The 20,404-nt window shown below is 44.1% G+C and overlaps 1 protein-coding gene across 1 annotated transcript; it reads left to right on the forward strand.

Annotated features, from left to right (window-relative positions):
- The first annotated feature begins 18,445 nt into the window (after positions 1-18,445).
- Positions 18,446-19,677, forward strand: LOC143217791 (protein 60A-like). Its single transcript, XM_076442428.1, has one exon. It carries the CDS (start codon positions 18,446-18,448, stop codon positions 19,673-19,675), a length of 1,230 nt encoding a protein of 409 aa, XP_076298543.1. The 3' UTR covers positions 19,676-19,677.
- Positions 19,678-20,404: the final 727 nt, after the last annotated feature.

Below are 20,404 nucleotides of genomic sequence, written 5' to 3' on the forward strand. Positions count from 1 at the left end.
TCACTTTTTCTGCGCACGTCCATTTCACACCAGATATACATTTCGAATAATCCATTTCTGTGTGTTCACGAGTAAATCAGCGAATGGTGTACAGCGATGGCGTGCAAAAGTCACACTGATCGACACACTCGCGCGTCGGACAAAGAATCTTCACGAGAGCAGGAGCAGCTATTCAGATTGAGTTTCTATCGAGATTCAAATTACATACCTTAGATATCGTGGGACGCGTGAACGATGACCTTGCGTCTTGTTTTCAACGGATGAATCGCGGGAATTCGTGTGGCGCCATCTCGCCCTATAATTTTGAAACAGAACAGAAGCTGTCCCTTCGCGGAGATTTAGCAGAAATTGTGGGATCAACACCGCACCGGTCACGGTAGGAAACAGTACTATTTTATAACATAACGATTCTGAATATATGATCGGGAACAGTTGTCAACCAGAATTAGTCTTAAAAATCGCGATTATCGTTTGAACAAGATGTACCCCGTCTTCGGGGACCGTTATGGCAGCACCGTGGAAAAATACGAATTGCTAAGACGATTGTAATGTTGTTAGCTATTCCATTATCGTATTTCGCGATGATTTATACTGAATTAGAATTGCATGTGGTTGTGGATGGTCGTTAGCTAGTCTTTCGGCGAATTAATATGCGTTAGAGACGCCGCTAGGTTTTACGATGGTAACCGGCACGCGAATGGCTTCATTTTAGTTGAACAGTGATCGACGTTGTACTCTGTTACATGGTGGACGCCCACGCGACCATATAATACACGCGCTGAGAACACGGAGCGGCGCCGCGTGTATTTGGAAAATTAGCATACGCCAAGGAGTGTACAGGAAATGCCGAGGCTCCGTGCAATATTTTTCCCAACGGCACGCGTGGCTGATCCTCCAGCGGCGGCCATGTTGGTTCGAACTGGAGGGAAATATTCGAATCGGTACAATGCGGTGAGTAAAATATGCTTTATTAACGAGAGTCACGAACTTATTGACCTGACATATATATATATGTCTTTCAAGGTTATCCGAGGTCACGGAACCTCCCCATTTAAGAAATCGAGGATCGTGTAAATATTTCGTGAGCTCACACAAGATTTATGACCATCGATAAACAAAAAATTCTTCCTTTGAAAAACGCATTAATTTCAGGATCACACGCACCACTGGAAACGTAGTATAAACTTTCCGCGTTTCTCCGCAACACGGTCTGCAACACACGCAATTATTACGCAACAGAAGGTTAAATCGACTCGAGCAAACTTCGATCGAAGTTGCAACAGTGTGTATGTATTATGTTAATAGACATGTTACCGGCTTAGAATAATCGCGTTGCAAAACCGTTCGAGGAATATCAATTCATAATTTAAGAATGTTGCGCGCGTTTCTTCGAAACCGTTGGCAAACGCCACGATCGATCACTCGTTTTAGCGGCCGATTAGCGAGCCTGTTTATGCGTAATGATACGACGATCGTGGATCCCGTTGCGTCCTCGAGAGATATTATTCTCGCATTAGGCGAGACGACTTGCGAGACGGTCGTGCGACGCGTGTGGTCTCTAAACACTGTAATAAACCGTGGCTCGGTGCACGGAGCTCACCACCGGCGGCACTTATCCACTCAGCGGGCCCTTGAATGCATCTCGTCGTGGTGCATCCACGTGCAAGCCCATTCCGGTAGGGCTCGCATTCGTTGTCAAATGATTAACTAGATCGGTGCGCGTTCGGGCTAAAAATTAAACTTCTCAGAGCGCAATCTTCAGGACTACGATTCACAATTTCATCTACGGTTACAAATAAGGCCTGCCATGAAAATGTTTTCATCGTTAAATGAGGCACATCATACAATTTTTTTCATTGTTAAACAAGGCCTAGAATTGGCCCTTGTGCAGCACAATTTTCTAGGATGCTAAAACAATTTTTTCCACTGTCAAACAAGGCCTAAAGAAAGATTAATTGTTGTCTACTTCTTATCTCAACATGGCTGTTCTAATAAAATCAGAAAAATCCAGAAGCAAACTGATCAAACCTCCGTTCGTTACGCAAGGAATGATTTCCATCGGCGGGGGAGTGTTCGATACAAATCGATTGTCCGACCCGCACGGTTGCTGTCTCGCAGCGTAATACCGATCGAGCCGATCAAGACCTCTGTTCGTCGCGTTCCCATGCCGTGTACCCGCGTGCCCCTATTTTCCTAACAAATTAGATCTCTCCGTTTGATTTGTGCACGCAGCCCGGCGCGGCGCGGCGCGACGGCAGCGTGTCCGCCGACCCGCGATTTATATCGCTTGTCTTGTTACGCTGCCGTCTCCTTCCTGCACCTATTCCCGGCGTAATCGATTCAATCATCCGCCGTGATTTGTTGCGCGACTCGGATCAAACATACGCAACATTCAATGTCATTCTACCCGATCCGTGCCGCTCGCAAACCGGTTTCGAATTTTCGCGGTCGCTTACCGCCATGATAGTTTTCGGATGAATCATTCCAACTTCGGAATCCTTCCTCGATTTTCGAGAATGCGAGCTTATCATCGAAGAATTTCTATCGTTTCGGAGTAGACCTCGCTGTTATTGTTATTGCGAGATTGTTGCTTCGCGAAAGCGTCGAAGAAAATAAAAAGGCATTGACATTGTATGTGTCCCTGAATTTGCGCATGGTGTATGCTTTTTCTATAAGAACTCTAAATCTCTCGATATTTAAGAAAATGTATGTATCTTGACAGTGGCAGCACTGTCCAATATTTTTCGAACTCCGCTACATGCTGCCGAATAATGACAATTACGCCTCGAAAGCGCAAAAGTAGGCCATTTTAGACACCATGCGCAATTGGTGGGTCTTTTATCTAGCGATTGTGACTACGTAGGGGCCCCAAATGAGCATTAGCAAGACGTAGTTTGTAATTTACGGAACCCTTGCAACCTCGTGTACGTATACAGTGTCTAGCGGTGTGTGAATGTGCCACCACACTCTCGCTCGACCAAGGTCAAATTCGGACCGTCACCCTTTTAATGGACCCAGAACAATGCTCTTCAAGAAAATGTGTGTGTCCACTACCGCTGCATAATTATTCAAGAATAACAGAGAAAATGATAACTAGCAATAAGAGAGTAGATTGATTCGTCTGTGTAAAATCTCTCCGGTGGGCGTGGCTTCGTAGCTCGCGACTTCCACAGAGTCAGAGCACTGCCCCACGGGGTGCTCTCTACCGACACTCGCACCAGACTCCGGTGAACCCAAAGAGCATCCCGACTCGTAAAGCTAGGGTTTACGATCGCCTACCGCAAACATTAAGATAGCGATTGTTACGAAGTTTCTTTCTGCAGCCGAGGGGCCATCGGGGCTCCAGGTAGTAAGGAAGTCGTTCGACTAAAAATTCTCCGGTGCGTTTGGCGCGAGGCATTCGCGAGCCGAGCATTCCGCGCGTCGAGTAACGTGCATCGACCTCGACGAACAAAAATCATCGGGGCCCCATTTTAATACGTTTTATCGGACCGCAGACCTGTCGACCGGGCTCTCTCTCGCTTGATCAAGTCCCGCGAATTCCGACGATTCCATTAGCGGGAAACGATCGCGCACGCATCGCCGCGATAAATAAACGATAATTGTATGCGTACTTTCGCCGCGCACGGTGAAGAACAATGCGGCACGACGAACGCCTTGACCTAAACCGCCTCTACCCGTTGATGTTGCCGGTCTGCCGAGAAAATGTCGATCGAGCCGCGTTCCAGGGAACTGTCTTCACTATTTTTTAACGGCTGACAGTTATTGCATTATTCCATTGCGTCGGAAAAGAATTTCGAAAAATCCCTGTTAGTACGTTACCGCGAGACTTATCGATCTTTCGACATGCTCGCGAATTTTTCTGTCGACGTAAGTGCTTCTATTTACAACGCGATAGCACAGCTTCCATCTCAGTCCGCAAACTTTCAACAAAAATACAAGCTCGTCGATCGTCCCGGAATTATGAGAGTCCACATTCGCCATTCCAAAGCCCGTCGCGTCAACAAAGTAGCGTTAATGCTCGGGTAATATAAATGTAAATAAGCCCGGTTAGAAAAAGAAGCGTTGCGAATACGCGTTCGTCCTTGCTGAGTAATTCTGCGTTAATTAGCGAATAACGCGGGCCAGTCCTCCGTCTAACGACGTCCGTTTCAATATTAATCAATCTCACGGCGACGGTCGGCAGCGAATAAAAACTCGTCGCGCGATCGTTAGGAATTACGGTGAGCGTGTCCACGCGATTGAACCGTTTCGAACGAGAGACAGTCCTGCGTGTTTCCACGAAGATACAAGATAAATTACCGCGCACGACAACGAGCGACCGCGATCGCCGTTAATTAACACCTCGCCGCGTTTCGGGGGATGCTGCCTCGTGTAACATTGTAGCGAGCTTGTGCACGGAAGATCGTGATCGACAGAGAGGGTTATCGCGACGCCACGGTCTCGTTAATCACGATCCCAGGTGCCTGGATCGCGATCGAACGGCGAGATCGCGACACCGACACTCTAAGCTACCTCGCGACACAGCTCACCGACAACGAACGCGCGTTGCTCGCCGAAACTCGCGCTGTAAATCACGCGATTATCTCGAACGCGATCGCCGCATGCTGATCGGGCGACGCGGTCCCAACGGAATCGCTTGATCACCGTTACCGATCTCGATCCGAGTCGCTCACCGTTGCCAGACCAGGGGAATTCACTCGAATTCAGGGGAAACAGTTGCCCTCTCTCTGCCGGTATCGGATTAGTCATGTGACGTGAGGTAGAGTGGGGAAATCTTTTTATAGAAGCAACGTTTCCTTAGATTTTATCAGCAATTAGCTCGTCAATCGTTGAATCTATTTTGCATGTATTGTTTCAACACGCTCGAAAGATAAGAACATTGCCTTATATATTCTTGGGATGTCATGCTACCCGCATATCATTTTAACATCGATGAACGTTTTTAGCATTTTTACGGCTTGAAATTTCACCTATACACGTTCGTCATAAATACATAAATTCCGCAGTCTATTCATCGTTCGCACGTAGCATGTGTTCCGGTCGGAGAAAAATCTGTGCCCGTTTCTGCAGTCTTTTGTGCCGCCTGATCATTCAGGCCCCACAGTTGGCTAATCGGCGGGTCTACTTCGCAAAGTGGGACACCGGTGGTAGCCGATGGTCGATCGGGAGACGCGTAATTATCATATTGCGTGATCCATGAAAAATTGCTGGTCCGTTGTCAAAATTGACGTTCCCATTAATCACGACGATAATTAAGGATAATGGCCTATCGATACCGCGCGGCCGGTGTATTTATTACATCGTAATTGGTGCCACGACGTTCCTCTGCTCTTAATCCTATTTTTCGCGGCGATCGTTATCGTCTAATCTCGACGCGAGCATATCCCGTGCCCGATCGTAATCGGTTTCCTCTTTCACTCTATGTCCTCATCAATGCCATCGCGAAAGAAGGTTGAGCAAGGTTCCTCGAGAACGCTCCTCTATTCCCGCGGTAACACGGAGCCGATTGGAGCCGATGCAAATGAAGGCTACCGGTCACCGATAATAAACAATTTTTCCGCGCATAGAGACGATCTTTAATCGACCGGTTACATCGCGTCGGCCAGGCGAGCATGCGTTCATTCCCAGCTACTCGTGATTAAGTAGTAAATAATAACGCTACAATGTTCCAGCCGTTATCGCGGATGCTATCGTTCCGCGAACACGGACCAATTAATTCTTTCGTCGAGAGAGGGCTCGTCGAGCGAAGATTGCGATCTGCTTCCCTGATGATGACTTATGGCTGATGGCTCGGATGATCGCTCGAAAATCGAGCGCAGGCTTCGATTAAACGAGCAAGTCCAAGGACAATATTTTAAACATTTTCTTCCCGCTTCGATTAATTCGTTCTTGAGACACAGAAAAATGGCACACTTCGTGCGACTTTTGTGTTCAACCCGATCGCTAGGTTACACCAATCTTTTATCCTGCTAAATAAACGTCGAGCCTGGTGTCCGTCGATTATTAATAGTCGTTCATTATACAGTCGCATCCACGCGCGCGTCCATTCAGCAACGCGCGGGCAAGGGGGACAGCCTTGACATTAGGCGAGTCACGCGATAATGCTGCGAGAATTGTCGCAATTGGTGAAAACGCCCCGATAAAAACTTTCGAACAGCAGTGGAAGTGAAATAACGAAACCTTGACATTCAGGGAGCGATTGTTTTCTCTGGAAGAGCTAATTAATTGAATCAGCTGTTCGACGAAGACAGGGGCCATTTATTCGGCCGTGGCCTACACGATTCAGCAATTTGCACGTTACAGGTGTTTGCTTTTATTATTCCAACGATCTCCCCCGACGACGATACGATTAATTAGGATAATTAGCACGAGGACCTAGGCGTCTCAGGGTCTCGTTCGCAACATTTGCCAAAAAATTTTCGATGAAAATACACGCGGTTCGTGTTCAACTTCTCCGGGGATGTTTTAATCGCTGATCCGTGGCTTTTATGATCGAGGATTTAAATCCGTGGGAGTACCGCGGAGAATCGATCAATTTATGTTTCGGATTCTTGCATCGGATTCTGCAAAAACTTAACAGGCGCAGTAAATTCCGCTTTACTACGTCCGCGGGAACGTTCTGTCTTCGACGGGCCGATGTTTTAACGACTCGGAGAGGATCGTAAATCGCGGAGACGCGCGTCATTGACGAGAAAACTTTCTAAGTCGACTGCATTCTGCGTTCACTTATCAGTATCTTCGACGGAGAACCTGCCCGTGGCAATTCTGAGCAGATTCTTATCTCTGCTCAATATCCTTGCGTTTCGTTTCCAACCGACTTTCCGAAGACACCGCAAAAATTAGCCGAGAAACAAACAAGGATACTTTTGCAGCAGCTACTCAATAGACAGTGTTTCTCTTCTCGCTCCCGGAGCGTTTCTTCGGCTAAAAGACGAAATCCCAGCTGCTCGGATAATTACGGGCGGGTGAGATAATAAATGAACGAGGCCAAACTCGTAACTTCCGCTCGAGACGACGGACATAATGATAATTTCTGTGCCTGTGGGCAGTTTGCAAATTACGGCGATCATTTTCGAGCGGCGCACAAGTTCGTTAGCCGCGGTAACACGAGGCCAGATGAAAAGAGCCGACCAACATGAAAAACCGCCGCGCGGCAATTGCCGCGTAACCCAATTAAGGATGACAACGGTAATTACCGTGTATCAGGTGTTGCTGGAAAGTTATGGCCGTGGATGGCCACGCATCGTCGCATCTTATCTGCTGTCGGAACCGGAACTTTATCCGTTCTGATTTTCAACATTTCGTTCTTCCTGAAAAATCATTCTTCTCTGCCGAAAAAGATATTTTAAAAACAATCATTTCGAGTAACTCTTTCTCTATCATGATATATCGTGTCATTATATATAAAACGCACTAAAAAAATGCACTAAAAAGTATGAAATAATTTCCATTTAATTTATGTGAATACACAGGAACTTAAATAATACAATACAATCTTTTCGGAGGTGTATTCACAATTAAATGGAAATTATTTCATACTTTTTAGTGCATTTTTTCGAAGTCGGTTTAAGTTTCTTTTATAAAATTTTTTTATTTCACACTTTTTAGTGGAACGAGCAGAATTTGTAGAACACCGTTGGATGGTTTTTCGGTCTTATTGGTTATTTGCAATAAAAACCGCAAAGAATAAAAAATGCAAAATTTGTTTTCACGGGACCACCTCGGGGACATACTCTAGAAGATGCAGAAGGTTTCGTTCCGATTGGTCCATCCATCTCGGCGTAATCGGTGAACATACATAGAAAAAAAGCGAAAAAAAGGCACATACAGATCGAATTGAGTAACTTCCTCCTTTTTCGAAGTCGGTTAAAACAAAAGGCACATACAGATCGAATTGAGTAACCTCCTCCTTCTCCGAAGTCGGTTAAAAATTGTATAAGAGGCTCGCCAAATAGTAATAAATAAATAAAACATCACAGTGTCCGCTCATCTCGATCTGTGCCGATTTTTCGAGATCTCGTAGCGCGATGAACGTTCAAGGTGCTCGAGCAACAAACAAAAACGTCGAAGCAGCGGCTAGCGATAGAATCGGCGATCGTCTACGATTATTTACGACAACGATGGCGTTCGCTCCCGCCATATACGGGCCCCGGTGATTTGTACGTGCATACCCTTTCCTTATTTTTAATAAACAGGCTGACAGAGGAATCTGCCGGCGAAACCTGTTACCGATCGGTTGCACAAGCGTCGGTGTATCGGCGTCGTTAGATCTAACGACGTCGGTCGCGGCAAAAAAGAAAAAAAAAAGCATTCTAAGAGGCTCGGCCACGGGAAATCTCTCGGTATCCATGAGAGTCGCCAGATTAAGACTTGTCTCGCCACTCTACCGCGCTGTCACGTGGCTAATCCGTCACTGGCGGAGAAAGGGTAACGTTTTCCCTTTGAATTCGTGCTCCCACCCCTCAGCGACTCTGATCCATGGGAAAAGCGAAGCTATAGGGGCGAGAGAGGCTACCCTAACCGATAAACGACGACGTCGAGATAGACAGATTCGCAATTGTGCAATTGTGCGATGCGGAACGGGCACGCGGCCTTCGAGTCGAGAATAGCTCCGAGTTATTTTCTGAAACCAATCCCGCGGCTCATATACGCCTGAAAAAAAAAGATTACGATTCGTAAGCGTAGCCGAGCCTGGAATCCGTTTAGTTTCGTTCGGAACAGTTTCGAATAGTTCATTCACCTCTCGAGTCGTTTCGCGAATCGAACGGCCAATTGTAAAATGAATTCCTCCTCTCGTTCTCTCGGGTTTCGCAAGCAGCTGAAGAGGCCCGCTTGTCCGAACGGTACCGGGCATGTTTGTAACATGAGATGCACCGGAAACAGCACTCCGGAGAAGATGCATCACTGGAATCGAGGATTCGATGCGTTCGCACCGAGTTGCAGAAACGTTTCCGAGCTGAAATGTTCTCGGCTTTCTCGATTTCAACGTTGTTTCGTTTTGAAATCCACCAGACTAAATGACCACTGTTCGAAATGACAGGTTCCAAATTTTTGTTTTCATAGCTATCGAAATGACAGAAACGTCGCCATCTAAGCCGGACCGAGCTGTACGATCTTAGTCAGTTCTTAAATTATCGGTTTTTGATTTTTTTACACTATGTGCCATTTCGCAGACTGTGAAATAAATTCAAATGCAGTGTTACACTTTATTCATTAAACAAATGTAGATGTTGCACTTGAAAATCTCAGAACATTTCAGACTTAATTTCTTTAGCGTACAAAAATAATAACAGAGAATGATAAGAATGGTACATCCCACGCATAATGCAAATGGCGCCACCTAGCACAGCAACCTCGCACTCCGAAACCAAGCTACTATTACCAACGGAAGCGAGATTTATGAAACCTTGCTCTCATCGTTCGCTATAAACCGCATACTTGAAAGCAAGGTAATCAATATTTCCAGCATCGATCACCGATATATCTTCCCCAGCGTGAAACCTCGCTGGCAAAAAAAAAAAAGAAGAAACGAAGTGAGAAAGAAAGAAGAGGAAGAAGAACTCACCTTTTTACGATGCGGACAGCACGAAGGCCCGTTCCCCATGGCTGAACCGGAAGTCCTCGGCGTCTCTTCAGCTGAAGCAGGAATAGCGATCAAGCACGCGGACGCGTCGGCTGGCTTTCTGAATTTTCGCCTTACAATTGGCTCTTCTGTTCGTCATCGTACCGTCGAAACCTGCTTCGAGAAAGTTGCCGTTTATTATCGCGTTGGTATTTCAGCCGCGGCCGGGTCCGGTCGAAAGTTCAGTCGCCTCTGCGAAGCACTCGGTTTGCTTAATTGGCACAATGTCGATTCCGATTTTCGAACGTTTATCCTGCACTTTCAAAGCGTTTTAACACAAATGCATTGCTCTATAATAATATCAATAATGAATCCATTCGGATGCTCCACAATTTTTATTCTAATGCGTGCTCCAATACGGGAGTTAATTCAGTCAGCATTGTGGAAGGAAAAATTCCATTTTGCACACTGGTTCAAAGAAAACTGACATGTATCACATTTTCAGAAAAATGCTCAATGCCAAAACAATGATCACAATGAAATACTAAAAAGAGATGACCACAATCTGCTGCACAAACAAATTGTTTCACCGTTAAAGTTGGTCCCACTTGGCACCATGGAAACAAATCCTTTTTCGTTCAAAGGACTGTTACGAGAAGGATCGTTCGGAAGAGATCGCGTCTCGATTTTCCGGGGCGCGTGGGTGGACGAGCGCGCGGGAACTGGCGCGCGGGAAGTCTCGGTTGAAATAAACCGCAGGAAACTGAAGAAGCCCTAGAACGAACGGTAGACGAGTTGACAGTAATGCCCCGGTAATATGGATTACCGTCTCAGGCTCGCGAATATAAAGTTTCGTCGTGCAACATCCCGCGGACGGGCTCGATGATCGAGGCTAAGCCCGAGGTTTCAACGGACTCGCAGTTCGTTCACCCGGAGGATGATTTTTCTCCGTTCGGAACACTGTGTTCCTCCTTCCAAGAAGAATCCTGTTCGAATCCGTTCCGTCTTTTCTCTCCCATTTTTCTCGCTTTTCGCGATTCAGGAAAATTGAACGTCCTTTCCGAGCAGCCTCCGTCTCTTCCGTTCCCTTATGGTTAGGGTTGGCAGAAATGTTTTATCCAAATGTAGAAGTAGTGAAAACTGCAATTATGTATATATCATATAGGCTCAAAATATTGGAGTTCAAGTAAAAGAGGTACACAGCACATTTTAAACTTTTCTATTCAAACAAAGATTTTTGAAAATTCCTACAGGTACGTAAAGATCAAGTTCAAATATAGAAGATTCATGTGAAATATAGAAGATCTGGCAACCCTACTTATGGTCGTTGAGTTTTTTAGGGTGACGTGCACATCGAGGGAAAAATGGTTCAAACAAATACAGCGACTCCCATTAATATTCGAACGCTCTGAAAAACGCGATAATCTTTTTAATATTGTACTATACGATTCAAACTTTTTTCGGAAGCTAAGAGCACTTAGTTCACTACAGGAAGCGACAAGAAATTTTCTCGAAAATTGCAATTGGTCGGAACTGTAGAGAAAATACTAAAAGATCCATTTTACAACTTTTTTATGTGGGCCTATATTGAAAATTTAAAAAATACGTTTTGTAGATCTGTTTCAATTAAACATATCCTGAAAATTTCGTCAAAATCAGTCGACGTTGCAATGAGCTACAAGCATGTAAAGATGGTAAAAATTGCAGATTTTTCACGATTTTCGGCCTATAACAGCAGTAAATCTAAGAATTCTTATATCTTTCAATGACTGTTATTTTTCCCCGCATCAACCGATTTCGATGAAACTTTCACAATGCGTATAACCCACACAGATCTACAAAACATATTTTTCAAAATTTCAATATAGGCCCGCATAAAAAAGTTGTAAAATGCAACATTTAGTATTTCCTCTACAATTCCGGTCAAATGCAATTTTTGAAAAAAATTTCTTTTCACATCCTGTAGTAAACTAATTGCTCCAGCTTTCCAAAAAAGTTCAAATCGCATAGTCCAATATTTGAAGAGTTACGGTGTTTTTAAGAGTGTCCGAATATTAGTGGGACACCCTGTACACCCTGTACATTCGTTCTCTTTCCTCATTTAGCCCTTAAATGGTGATTTTAAATGAAATCCGCAGTCTATACGAATGTTACTGTTCAGTTCAGTTCGAGAACAGACCATGTAGATTGTAGAGCCCTATTTTATAAATGATCCTCTTCCACGATTGCTTATGCAAATCCAGAAAAGTCTGTATACCAACAAAAATTAGTAACATTCCCTATCTCGTCCCTAGCACAAAGAAGCAAGACCAAAATTTCCACAAAGATCGACAACCAGTCAAGCCACACGAAAAAAAGATGCTCAATGCCATAAAAATTCATCTGGCACCAAAAGGCTTCCAGAGAGCTTCGAGATTCTCGTTGGCCTGGCAATCGGGCGGAGTTTGAACCAGCGATTGACCGTCTCCAGGCCGTTCACACGACATGAAAGAACGATCGAACAGTTCGAACGGTTGAGGACACGCTGCTGCTCGCGATCCACACGCTTGATAAGGCTGACCCGTCCGCGGCGGCAACTCGAAAACGCTAATGAGTGTCAAGAGGTTGCTGCGCCGCAAATAGACTCTGACGTGCTCGGCAGGAATGTTTTTTTTTATACATCGGTCTGGGACAACTACTTGCCTTTCCGCGGTGGCAGAATCCCTGTCGTTGAGACCTCGGTCGGTCGTCCTTCATTGAAGAACGCGTCGCATCTGAAATTTTCGCGGCGAAACCGGCGCGGATCGATCCGCGATCGATCGGCGGGTCGTGAGCTGCCGGTCGGATCGAGGTTTTCGAAAAACTGCCAGTGAAATTCGCGGAAAGTCCGCCGCCGGACGCCGCAGCGTTCGTTAGCACGTGTTTACGCGTGCGCCAGCACACGGTACCAATATCCACGCGAGTCACCGCTTTATTTTCCACCGTTACATCACTGTCGCCAGCGTTTCGCCGCCTTCTGTCCGCGATAGCGAGAGCTTATGGCAGTGCCGATCGCGAGCCGCGCCGCCAATTAACTCGCGAGGAATTCACGTGCCGCGCGAATATCAGGTGCTAAACGACCGGCCGGATCCACACCAATCAGACACGCACGCATACGCGGACACGACCGACACACGAAGTTCCTTCACCTTGGATGCGATTCGCTCCTATCAGGACCGCCACACTAATCACAGTGATCACTCGCTGCGACGCACTTCTCCGAGATGCACTTCGGGAGCATCAGCTTGTCAAGTTCGCAAGAAGATCCTGGAGCAGAGTTCATAGCACCTTTACACAGATCTTCCTTAATGAGTGAAACACTATGCCACTAAAATCTTGGGAGGATTTCTTAGCTCCTAGAATCCTTTTAATTAGTCCATCGGAGAGAGAATCGTGAAGAATTCTCTTCAAGCACTTGGAGGTCCTTGGGGAAGATTCTTCGACGAATGGAACACCTCTGAGCTTACAAGAGAACAGATCTCCTGAAGATTTTGCAGTCCTCCGGGTAGATCTTCTTCCTTGTCAATTGGAACACTAGGCTAAGCTTCGGAGAAGCTCTCGAAGGAATCCTGACGACTTCGGAATCTTTTTCAGTGAGCTATGGATCTTGATGAATTCGGAAGATAACACTGAGAGAGGACCAATGAATGACTTCGCTCACTCGGAAAGAAAACCTTGTGAAGAATTCTTGAAAGTTTGGAGAAAGCAGTGAAGATTTCGGAGTTCATCTAGGTAGATCTTCTTCTTTGAAAAATGGAGCACTGGGTCACTAAGCTGAGGAGAGAAAGCTGTGGATCTTGAAGAATTCTTTTAACCAGACCACTTCGAGCAATAGACTACATTGCCCATTTTCGAAGAAAATCGTGAACAATTCTTGAAAGTTAAGCTCGGAAGTGAAGGTTGGTTTCGTGAAAGATTTTTTAGTACTTTTAGGTAGATCTACTTCTTTGACAAGTGGAGTACTAGGTCACTGTACTGAAGAGAAGTTCTCGAAGGAATCCTGACGGCGTTAGATCCTTTTTCAGTAAGCTATGGGTCTTGAAGAATCCTTTTAGCAACGCCACTTTGAGGAATAGATGCTGTCCATTTAGAAAGAACATCATACGTGTATCTTAGAATCCTCAGAAAGTGTCCTCGTTGAAGAACTCGTCTCGATTCTCTTCTCGTCCTAGACAGGTCCAAGTTGGGTCGCAGAGGTATTCGCGATCACTATCCCAGTGATAATTGTCTCCTATTGGCCCCCAGCTGATCTGGGACAAGGTATCAAGTTTTTTTGTCGACGCTGTGGCCGAACTCCGAACAGCGTGGAATGCGAGGACGAGCGAATCGCGAAACGCTCGCAGCGTTACTGAAAGTCTCGGCTCTTCAGTCCGCGGAGCACGTGTCGATCGTAAACACTCGCTTGCGTCAGCACGCGGCCGCGGAAACTCGTTTTGTCAATGGAATGATAGGTCGACTACTATGCACGTGTACACAGTGTCTGCTTTCTATGTTCGAGATCGATCTACCGAACTTGGATTGTCCCAAACACCAATCGCCTCGCCAAGCTTCGATCTGAATTTCATAAGATTGAATTCGATGACGCGATCGGCTGTTGTTATTCCGCACCGTGCAAAGTTCAACTAACTAGAACTTCATATAATTGACTTGCAAAACTTGTTTTCGAAGAGGTTCCGACTGTTACCGGCGTAATCTTATCTTGTTGAGATCTTGGCAATGTTTAGCAAGTTCGGTAAGCTTTAATTGTGTCATGCGGATAGTTTGAGCGGAGAGGATCTTTCCTGCCACCATTTTTGTCGGCATACATAGAGCATAGACAGAGACAGAGCATACATAAAAGTGGTTCTGTTCTGAGAAAATAAACATTTCCTATTTCGATTTGAAGACTATCGCTGGCAATGAACTCGTAACGCTTGTTTATTCTGCAAGACAATTATATACGATATTATACACCCGTCGCTCAATTTTACGCGACAAATTTACCTCAATTTACGATAAACTTTTACCTAGATTTACGTAATTTTACCTAAATTTACGCGGAAAGGTAGGAAAACATTAGGAGTAGGGTGGCTTCCAGACAAACCTTATCAAGTTTACAGATTCAATTTACACGATTTTTATCCGCGTAAATCAAATCCACGTGGAACGGATATTCGCGTAAATTGAAGGACGGGTGTATTATCTTTTGGCATTACACGTCTGTGTAGGATTAACTTTTAAAATGATTTAAATAAAAAAATCTATATAATAAAAATGAAATGCTGTTCGTTGGAGAACGTCTACCTTTGAACACGGGTAATTGGAAAATTCATTAACTTTTGCAAATTCTGTAATTACAGAATGAAAGTACGTACTTTCTTCTACAAAACCCATGAAAGGCAAAATATTCGCATTTAATATTAACGTTTACCAGTAGCAAAAGCACTGACCGTTCTGGGGGACTCTTAAAGGCCGCAGCGACTATAGACTTTTGCGTAAATATTACCCTATATAAAAAATCTTCAGAGCAAAACAGAATATAATTCAAAGATCTACAGGAATTTAAGAATGGAAACAAATAAAAAAGTAAGTAATAGTATGTGATTGAAAATACGACTTTTTATCAGCTATATAGATTGGCGTTTGGGCCCACTGTGCGGCACCACGTTTCTCGTTTTAAATCTTACAAGTATTTTCATATGTACCTATTCAAAATTCACAATCACAAATTTTCAAGACTATCTGTATGGGATTAGGAATCTGTATAGGGCTAGGAAAAATTAGTTTATACTTTTTAGTCCGTCTTAAAAACGTGGTATATTAAAAATTGTTTTTATTTAAATAATTATTTTCTGCTTTTCAGTAGTTAATATTGCATTGTCATCCAGTTCTGAGCTATGTTTAAAGTTTCAAGTCTCTAGCTCATCGGAAAGTTAGTTTAAAATCAATTGCAAAATTTGAACCAAACAGACAAACAGACAGACAAGAAAGCGAGTTAATAAAAACGTGGCAAAATGACAATGTAGGCATTTAGTTTATGCGTTTACGGCCGAACAGTTGAGAGTCCGAAACTTGGTCGTACCGTAGTAATTGCCCAGGGAAAGGGCAATAAAACGATTCCCATTTACCTTCCTGTATAGAAATAGGGTCCCTTGGAAAAATCGGCTGGGGCCTTGTTGAACGTGACAATGATCTGGATTAGGTACGTCTAGGTAAATGGGAATCGTTTTATTGCCCTTTCGCCCGGTACCGTACGCGCCCCAACGCGGTCAACTGCAAACAACTATAACTTGTAAAGTAGGACAAGCAGAAAATGATTCTTGTACGGTTATTTAAGATGAGCTGTACCCAACGTATTCCTTTATTAAATATACAAAATTGGTTAAATCTGCCATGTAACATGCTGCATTAGTTTTAGATATGTTATTATTAGTAATTACTAAAAAAATCTTTGATTTCTCTTTGCGACGGGGTGCTTTATATCATACAAAAAAAACTAAGAGAAAATATGGAACGAAACGATCGGAACATCGCAAAGAGCCTACGCAATTTTGCCAGGTGAAATGTGCTAGGTACTTTGAATCCGGTCAACTTTAAATGTTCATACATAGTAACTAAAATATTTATTAAACATTAATTTTTCATTCTCGTGGCATGTAGACTCTTACAAAGCAATGCAAAGTGATTAGTTGTCAATTTTGAGAAGTCGATATTACGGTGAAATATCCCTAAATTCATCGATCTGGCCCACTGTGGGCCTCGGAGATTACGGACCGCACCAGGAGCGAATGGTGTCACACGTGCAAAGACCGTTCCAACCATCGCACAGTGGTCCCAAATCGCGAAAAACTGGCCAAAACCTCTAAACGTACTTGAATGCACCCAAAAATTCGTACTCGGGGGTTTTCGGGGTCGGTGAATACGAATATGAAGTTTACATTCCAAAAAACAAAATGGCGGATCCAATGTGGCGGGCATATACATTAAAAAATTGTTAAGTCTGCTTGGAAAATGATCTTTTTGGAGATATTACAAAAAAAAATAAACAGAAAATGGATTTTTCGGGTTGTCCGCTCAGAAACACACTGTGAGTGTGTGTGGTGTCGTCGTAATATAATATGTATGTACTCATTCTTCATCATCATATGATTTAAAAAGTTCACGCGGTATATGGATCATCCGACGATCGTAGTGATATATCTGTAGAAACAGTTGACGAGCGGTCGCATCATGCTGAGGCATACCCACAGCACGGGCGTGCACGTATAGGCAAAATTAAATGTAGTAGTAGCTGCAGTTTTTCGCAAATCTCTCAAAAACTAAGGCTGAGCGGCGGTGGCATGTATAGGAAAAAGTTGTTCAGAATCTTCACCCCGACAACATATTAAAAAATCATCGAAATCGGTGAGGTGGGACCTTTTATGCACAATTACCGATAAGTGTATTAGCATCACATCAGAAAAGGAATTTTGGTGGGACAACGTAGGACTTTTAACTTATGTCTACGTTTCTACAATACGGGTATCAAGTTTTACCTTCTACGTTCTCCAAAGAATATTGCCATCGTGTTACGTAATGACTAACAATTTTTGAGATACAAAAACAGGTAAACATTCTACTTACTTCCAGGAACAGCATCCACTTTGCAGAACTGAAATTGATGCACTATTTTATAAGTTATGCACTTTAGAAGGGGGCGTTCAATTTCCTACTAATGCGCGCGACAAATGCTCATCAAACGAAGGCTAACTTTGAACTGACTGCAGAACCGTACCATAAACTTTTTACCTTTTTCCTTGGTGGCATTCAGTGGCCATAACAATGTTATGATAACATCACTTTACCCAACCCTAGAATTACAAACTGCTAGGAGGAAGTTCATTTCTGAGGTTTTGGCCGTGTTTTCGGGATTTGGAACCACTGTGGCATCGCTGGCGTCTACAAACGGAACGTCAAAAAACTGACACCTCTCCTCAACATAGGCAATGCACGGCCATACAGTGCCAATGAGTTAGCATAGACTAAGTAAGTCAACGCACATATTATATTCGCCATTGATCGATCGAATCGATCGAATCGATCAACGGGGGCGAGCATGTTCCGTCGCAAGAACCGTATTTGTTCACAAAGGTCCGTATGTCCTCGCGGAAAGAATAGCAGTACGGAGGGTCTGCCGTCGTACCTGGGTTTTTGACAAGTTCGTGACTAGGATTAAGGATTAACAGAACCTCGTTGTTTGGTGACGATCGGTCGGACGTGGCCGAACGGTTTTATGTATTTATGTATCTTCGCGTAAACTTGCACCACTCTTTAAAATCTCAATCCCGGTTAACGATTATTCACGCTATTAACAATACGGTCACAAAAGAGAACGGTCGAAGGGAAGTCACCCGCGACCATTTAGTACGCGTCCCAAGGTAATAAGACCCTTCATTACTCGAGACAGGTAGCGCCCCCACTCCTCTTCCGAGCTAAATCCCCTCCGGAACCAGCCGAAGAAAACGTGAACAATTAAGGATGTCCTGATTGGAAAATCCTGAGTTGAGCAAACCCAATCAGGGCGATCTTCTGGTTCATGACAATAGGTGATACGCACCTCTCCATGGCAAAGGGCCGCCCTCTCGATTCATAGAGGAGCCTCACAGACCTCGCGTTAAGTCTGGAAGTCAAGCTCTCGTTCAGTTCGTTTCGAGCTTTCGAAGAAGTGATAGTTCATAACCGAGCGTTAGATTTCTTCGTCCCGATCAAATTAGTCGAAATCGCAAACAGGATCGTATCCGTCGAGATCCCTCGCGTACCGGACCGCATTAGCCGAAATACCTCGCGTACGATAATATTTAAATCTAGAATCGAGTTGAGTTAGTACCGTGTCGAGTTATCAAAATGTGTAGAAACTTTATTATTGTTGTGATATTTCTTCTGGGAAGTATAATCGTGGCCAACGCGGAAAAATCAAGCGGTTTATACATAGACGACGGACTGAACGAAACCATATCGGACAGTGTTAGTTTAAAAGAGAAACGGGAAACGAGCTATACCTTGTTAAACATTTTAGAAGAGTATATAAAACCACGGGAAATCGCGCGAAACGTTCAATTAGTGAAAAAATCCGCGTACAAATGTCTATTAAATATTTACAAAAATGTTTTACCGAATGAATCAAACAAATCGCGCGCGTTTTATGACAAATACGAAGACGGTTACGATATTAATGTTAATGTTATCGATCAGAGCGACTTTATTATCACTTTCGGTGCATATAATCCGTATTCGGGGAACGCGTCCAAAACGAACAGGGGAAAACGAATTTGGTTCAACGTGTCGGAAGCTCCACAGGGACAGCAGATAGTTTCAGCACAGCTGAAACTGTATCATAGTGTAGGAAACGGTAGGGCATACACTGTTGAGGTATATCGCGTCGCGGACATGAAGAGTGGTAAAAGAATTAAAGAATATATTAATTCAGTTAATACCACAGCGGATAAAGTAGGGTGGATAACCGTAGATATTAGCCAGGCATTAAAATATTGGGTGAACCATCCAAGAAAGAATCGGGGTTTACACATTGTAGTTTACGATGTCGATTACGTTGGCCACATTTTGAGACCGGACGATATAGGTATTGTAGGGCTTTCAGGAGTTCCTGAGAAGCAACCATTCGTGGTTGGTTTCTTCAGAAGTTCTGGGAAGCGAAGCAGGCACGATACACTGCGTAGGGAAAAACGTGATAGCCGACAAGAATTAGGTTGCAGTGGTATACCCATTCCGAGTAAGGAAAGTTTTCAAAATCGTGTAAGAAATTCGTGTAAAAAAAAGTCTTTGTATATGAGTTTCAAAGAACTCAAGTGGCACAATTCAATTCTTGCCCCGGATGGCGTCGATGCTTTTTATTGTAGAGGACAATGCGATTACCCATTGGCCACTCGTAAGAATGCCAGTATGCATGCCATTGCGCAAGCTCAGTTGCATATTATCAAACCGTACGTTGTACCAATGCCGTGTTGTGTACCTAGTAAACTTTCACCAATACACGTCCTATATTTACTAGATGACCAAACTATTGCATTGAAGAAATTCGAGAATATGGTTATTGATAGTTGCGGTTGCTATTAAGACCTGTTACTATCAATAACCATATTCTCGAATTTCTTCAATAAGGTTATATATATTTTGTTTTCTACTTTTTAGTCTTTACATATCTTGTAGTCGATTTTAATTACCACTTCAACCAAGATCTTGGAAGCGATTTGATTAGCTTAGTTTAGGTCACGGTGTATTATAGAGGTGTTCGGAGTTCGGACTTCTCTCGGAAAGGTGTGATATTTAGAGATTAGTTCTCTGGTCGCCGCCAGATGGAATACTAGTCATCCTCACAGTTTTCAGCGTGTCCATGTAGCCCGTGCTAAGGTATGTACCGTACATATACCTTAGCACGGGCTACATGGACACGCTGCTACATACAATCTCATTCACACACGTACATGAAAACTGTGAGGATGACTAGTATTCCATCTGGCGGCGACCAGAGAACTAACCTCTATCTACCACAAAACTTCAGCCTTACAGAGGTGCTTAGTCGTAACACCTCTATAATACACCGTGGTTTCGGTAAAGTTAGGTTGGGAACCCGAGGGTTATGGGGTTCTCTAGTGGTGACTCGGATCCACTGGAGGATATGACCGCAGTGGCGGTGTTCCATAACCTAAATTCCTCTTGCTCCACCTCCTCGTGGTGGTTCCTGGGACACGCTTCGGCGTGTGCTAACGGAGCAAGGGGTGCAAAGTGTCTTTGGCAACAAGATGTTTGTCACTTTGATTCCGCACAGAAACCGCGCGAATTCCA

The sequence above is a fragment of the Lasioglossum baleicum genome, chromosome 1 (genome assembly GCF_051020765.1).
Source record: "Lasioglossum baleicum chromosome 1, iyLasBale1, whole genome shotgun sequence".
Lineage (NCBI taxonomy): Eukaryota > Metazoa > Arthropoda > Insecta > Hymenoptera > Halictidae > Lasioglossum > Lasioglossum baleicum.

Excerpts from the sequence above, each read along its gene's own strand:
- LOC143217791 (XM_076442428.1), top strand. The coding sequence starts at position 18,446 with ATGTGTAGAAACTTTATTATTGTTGTGATATTTCTTCTGGGAAGTATA.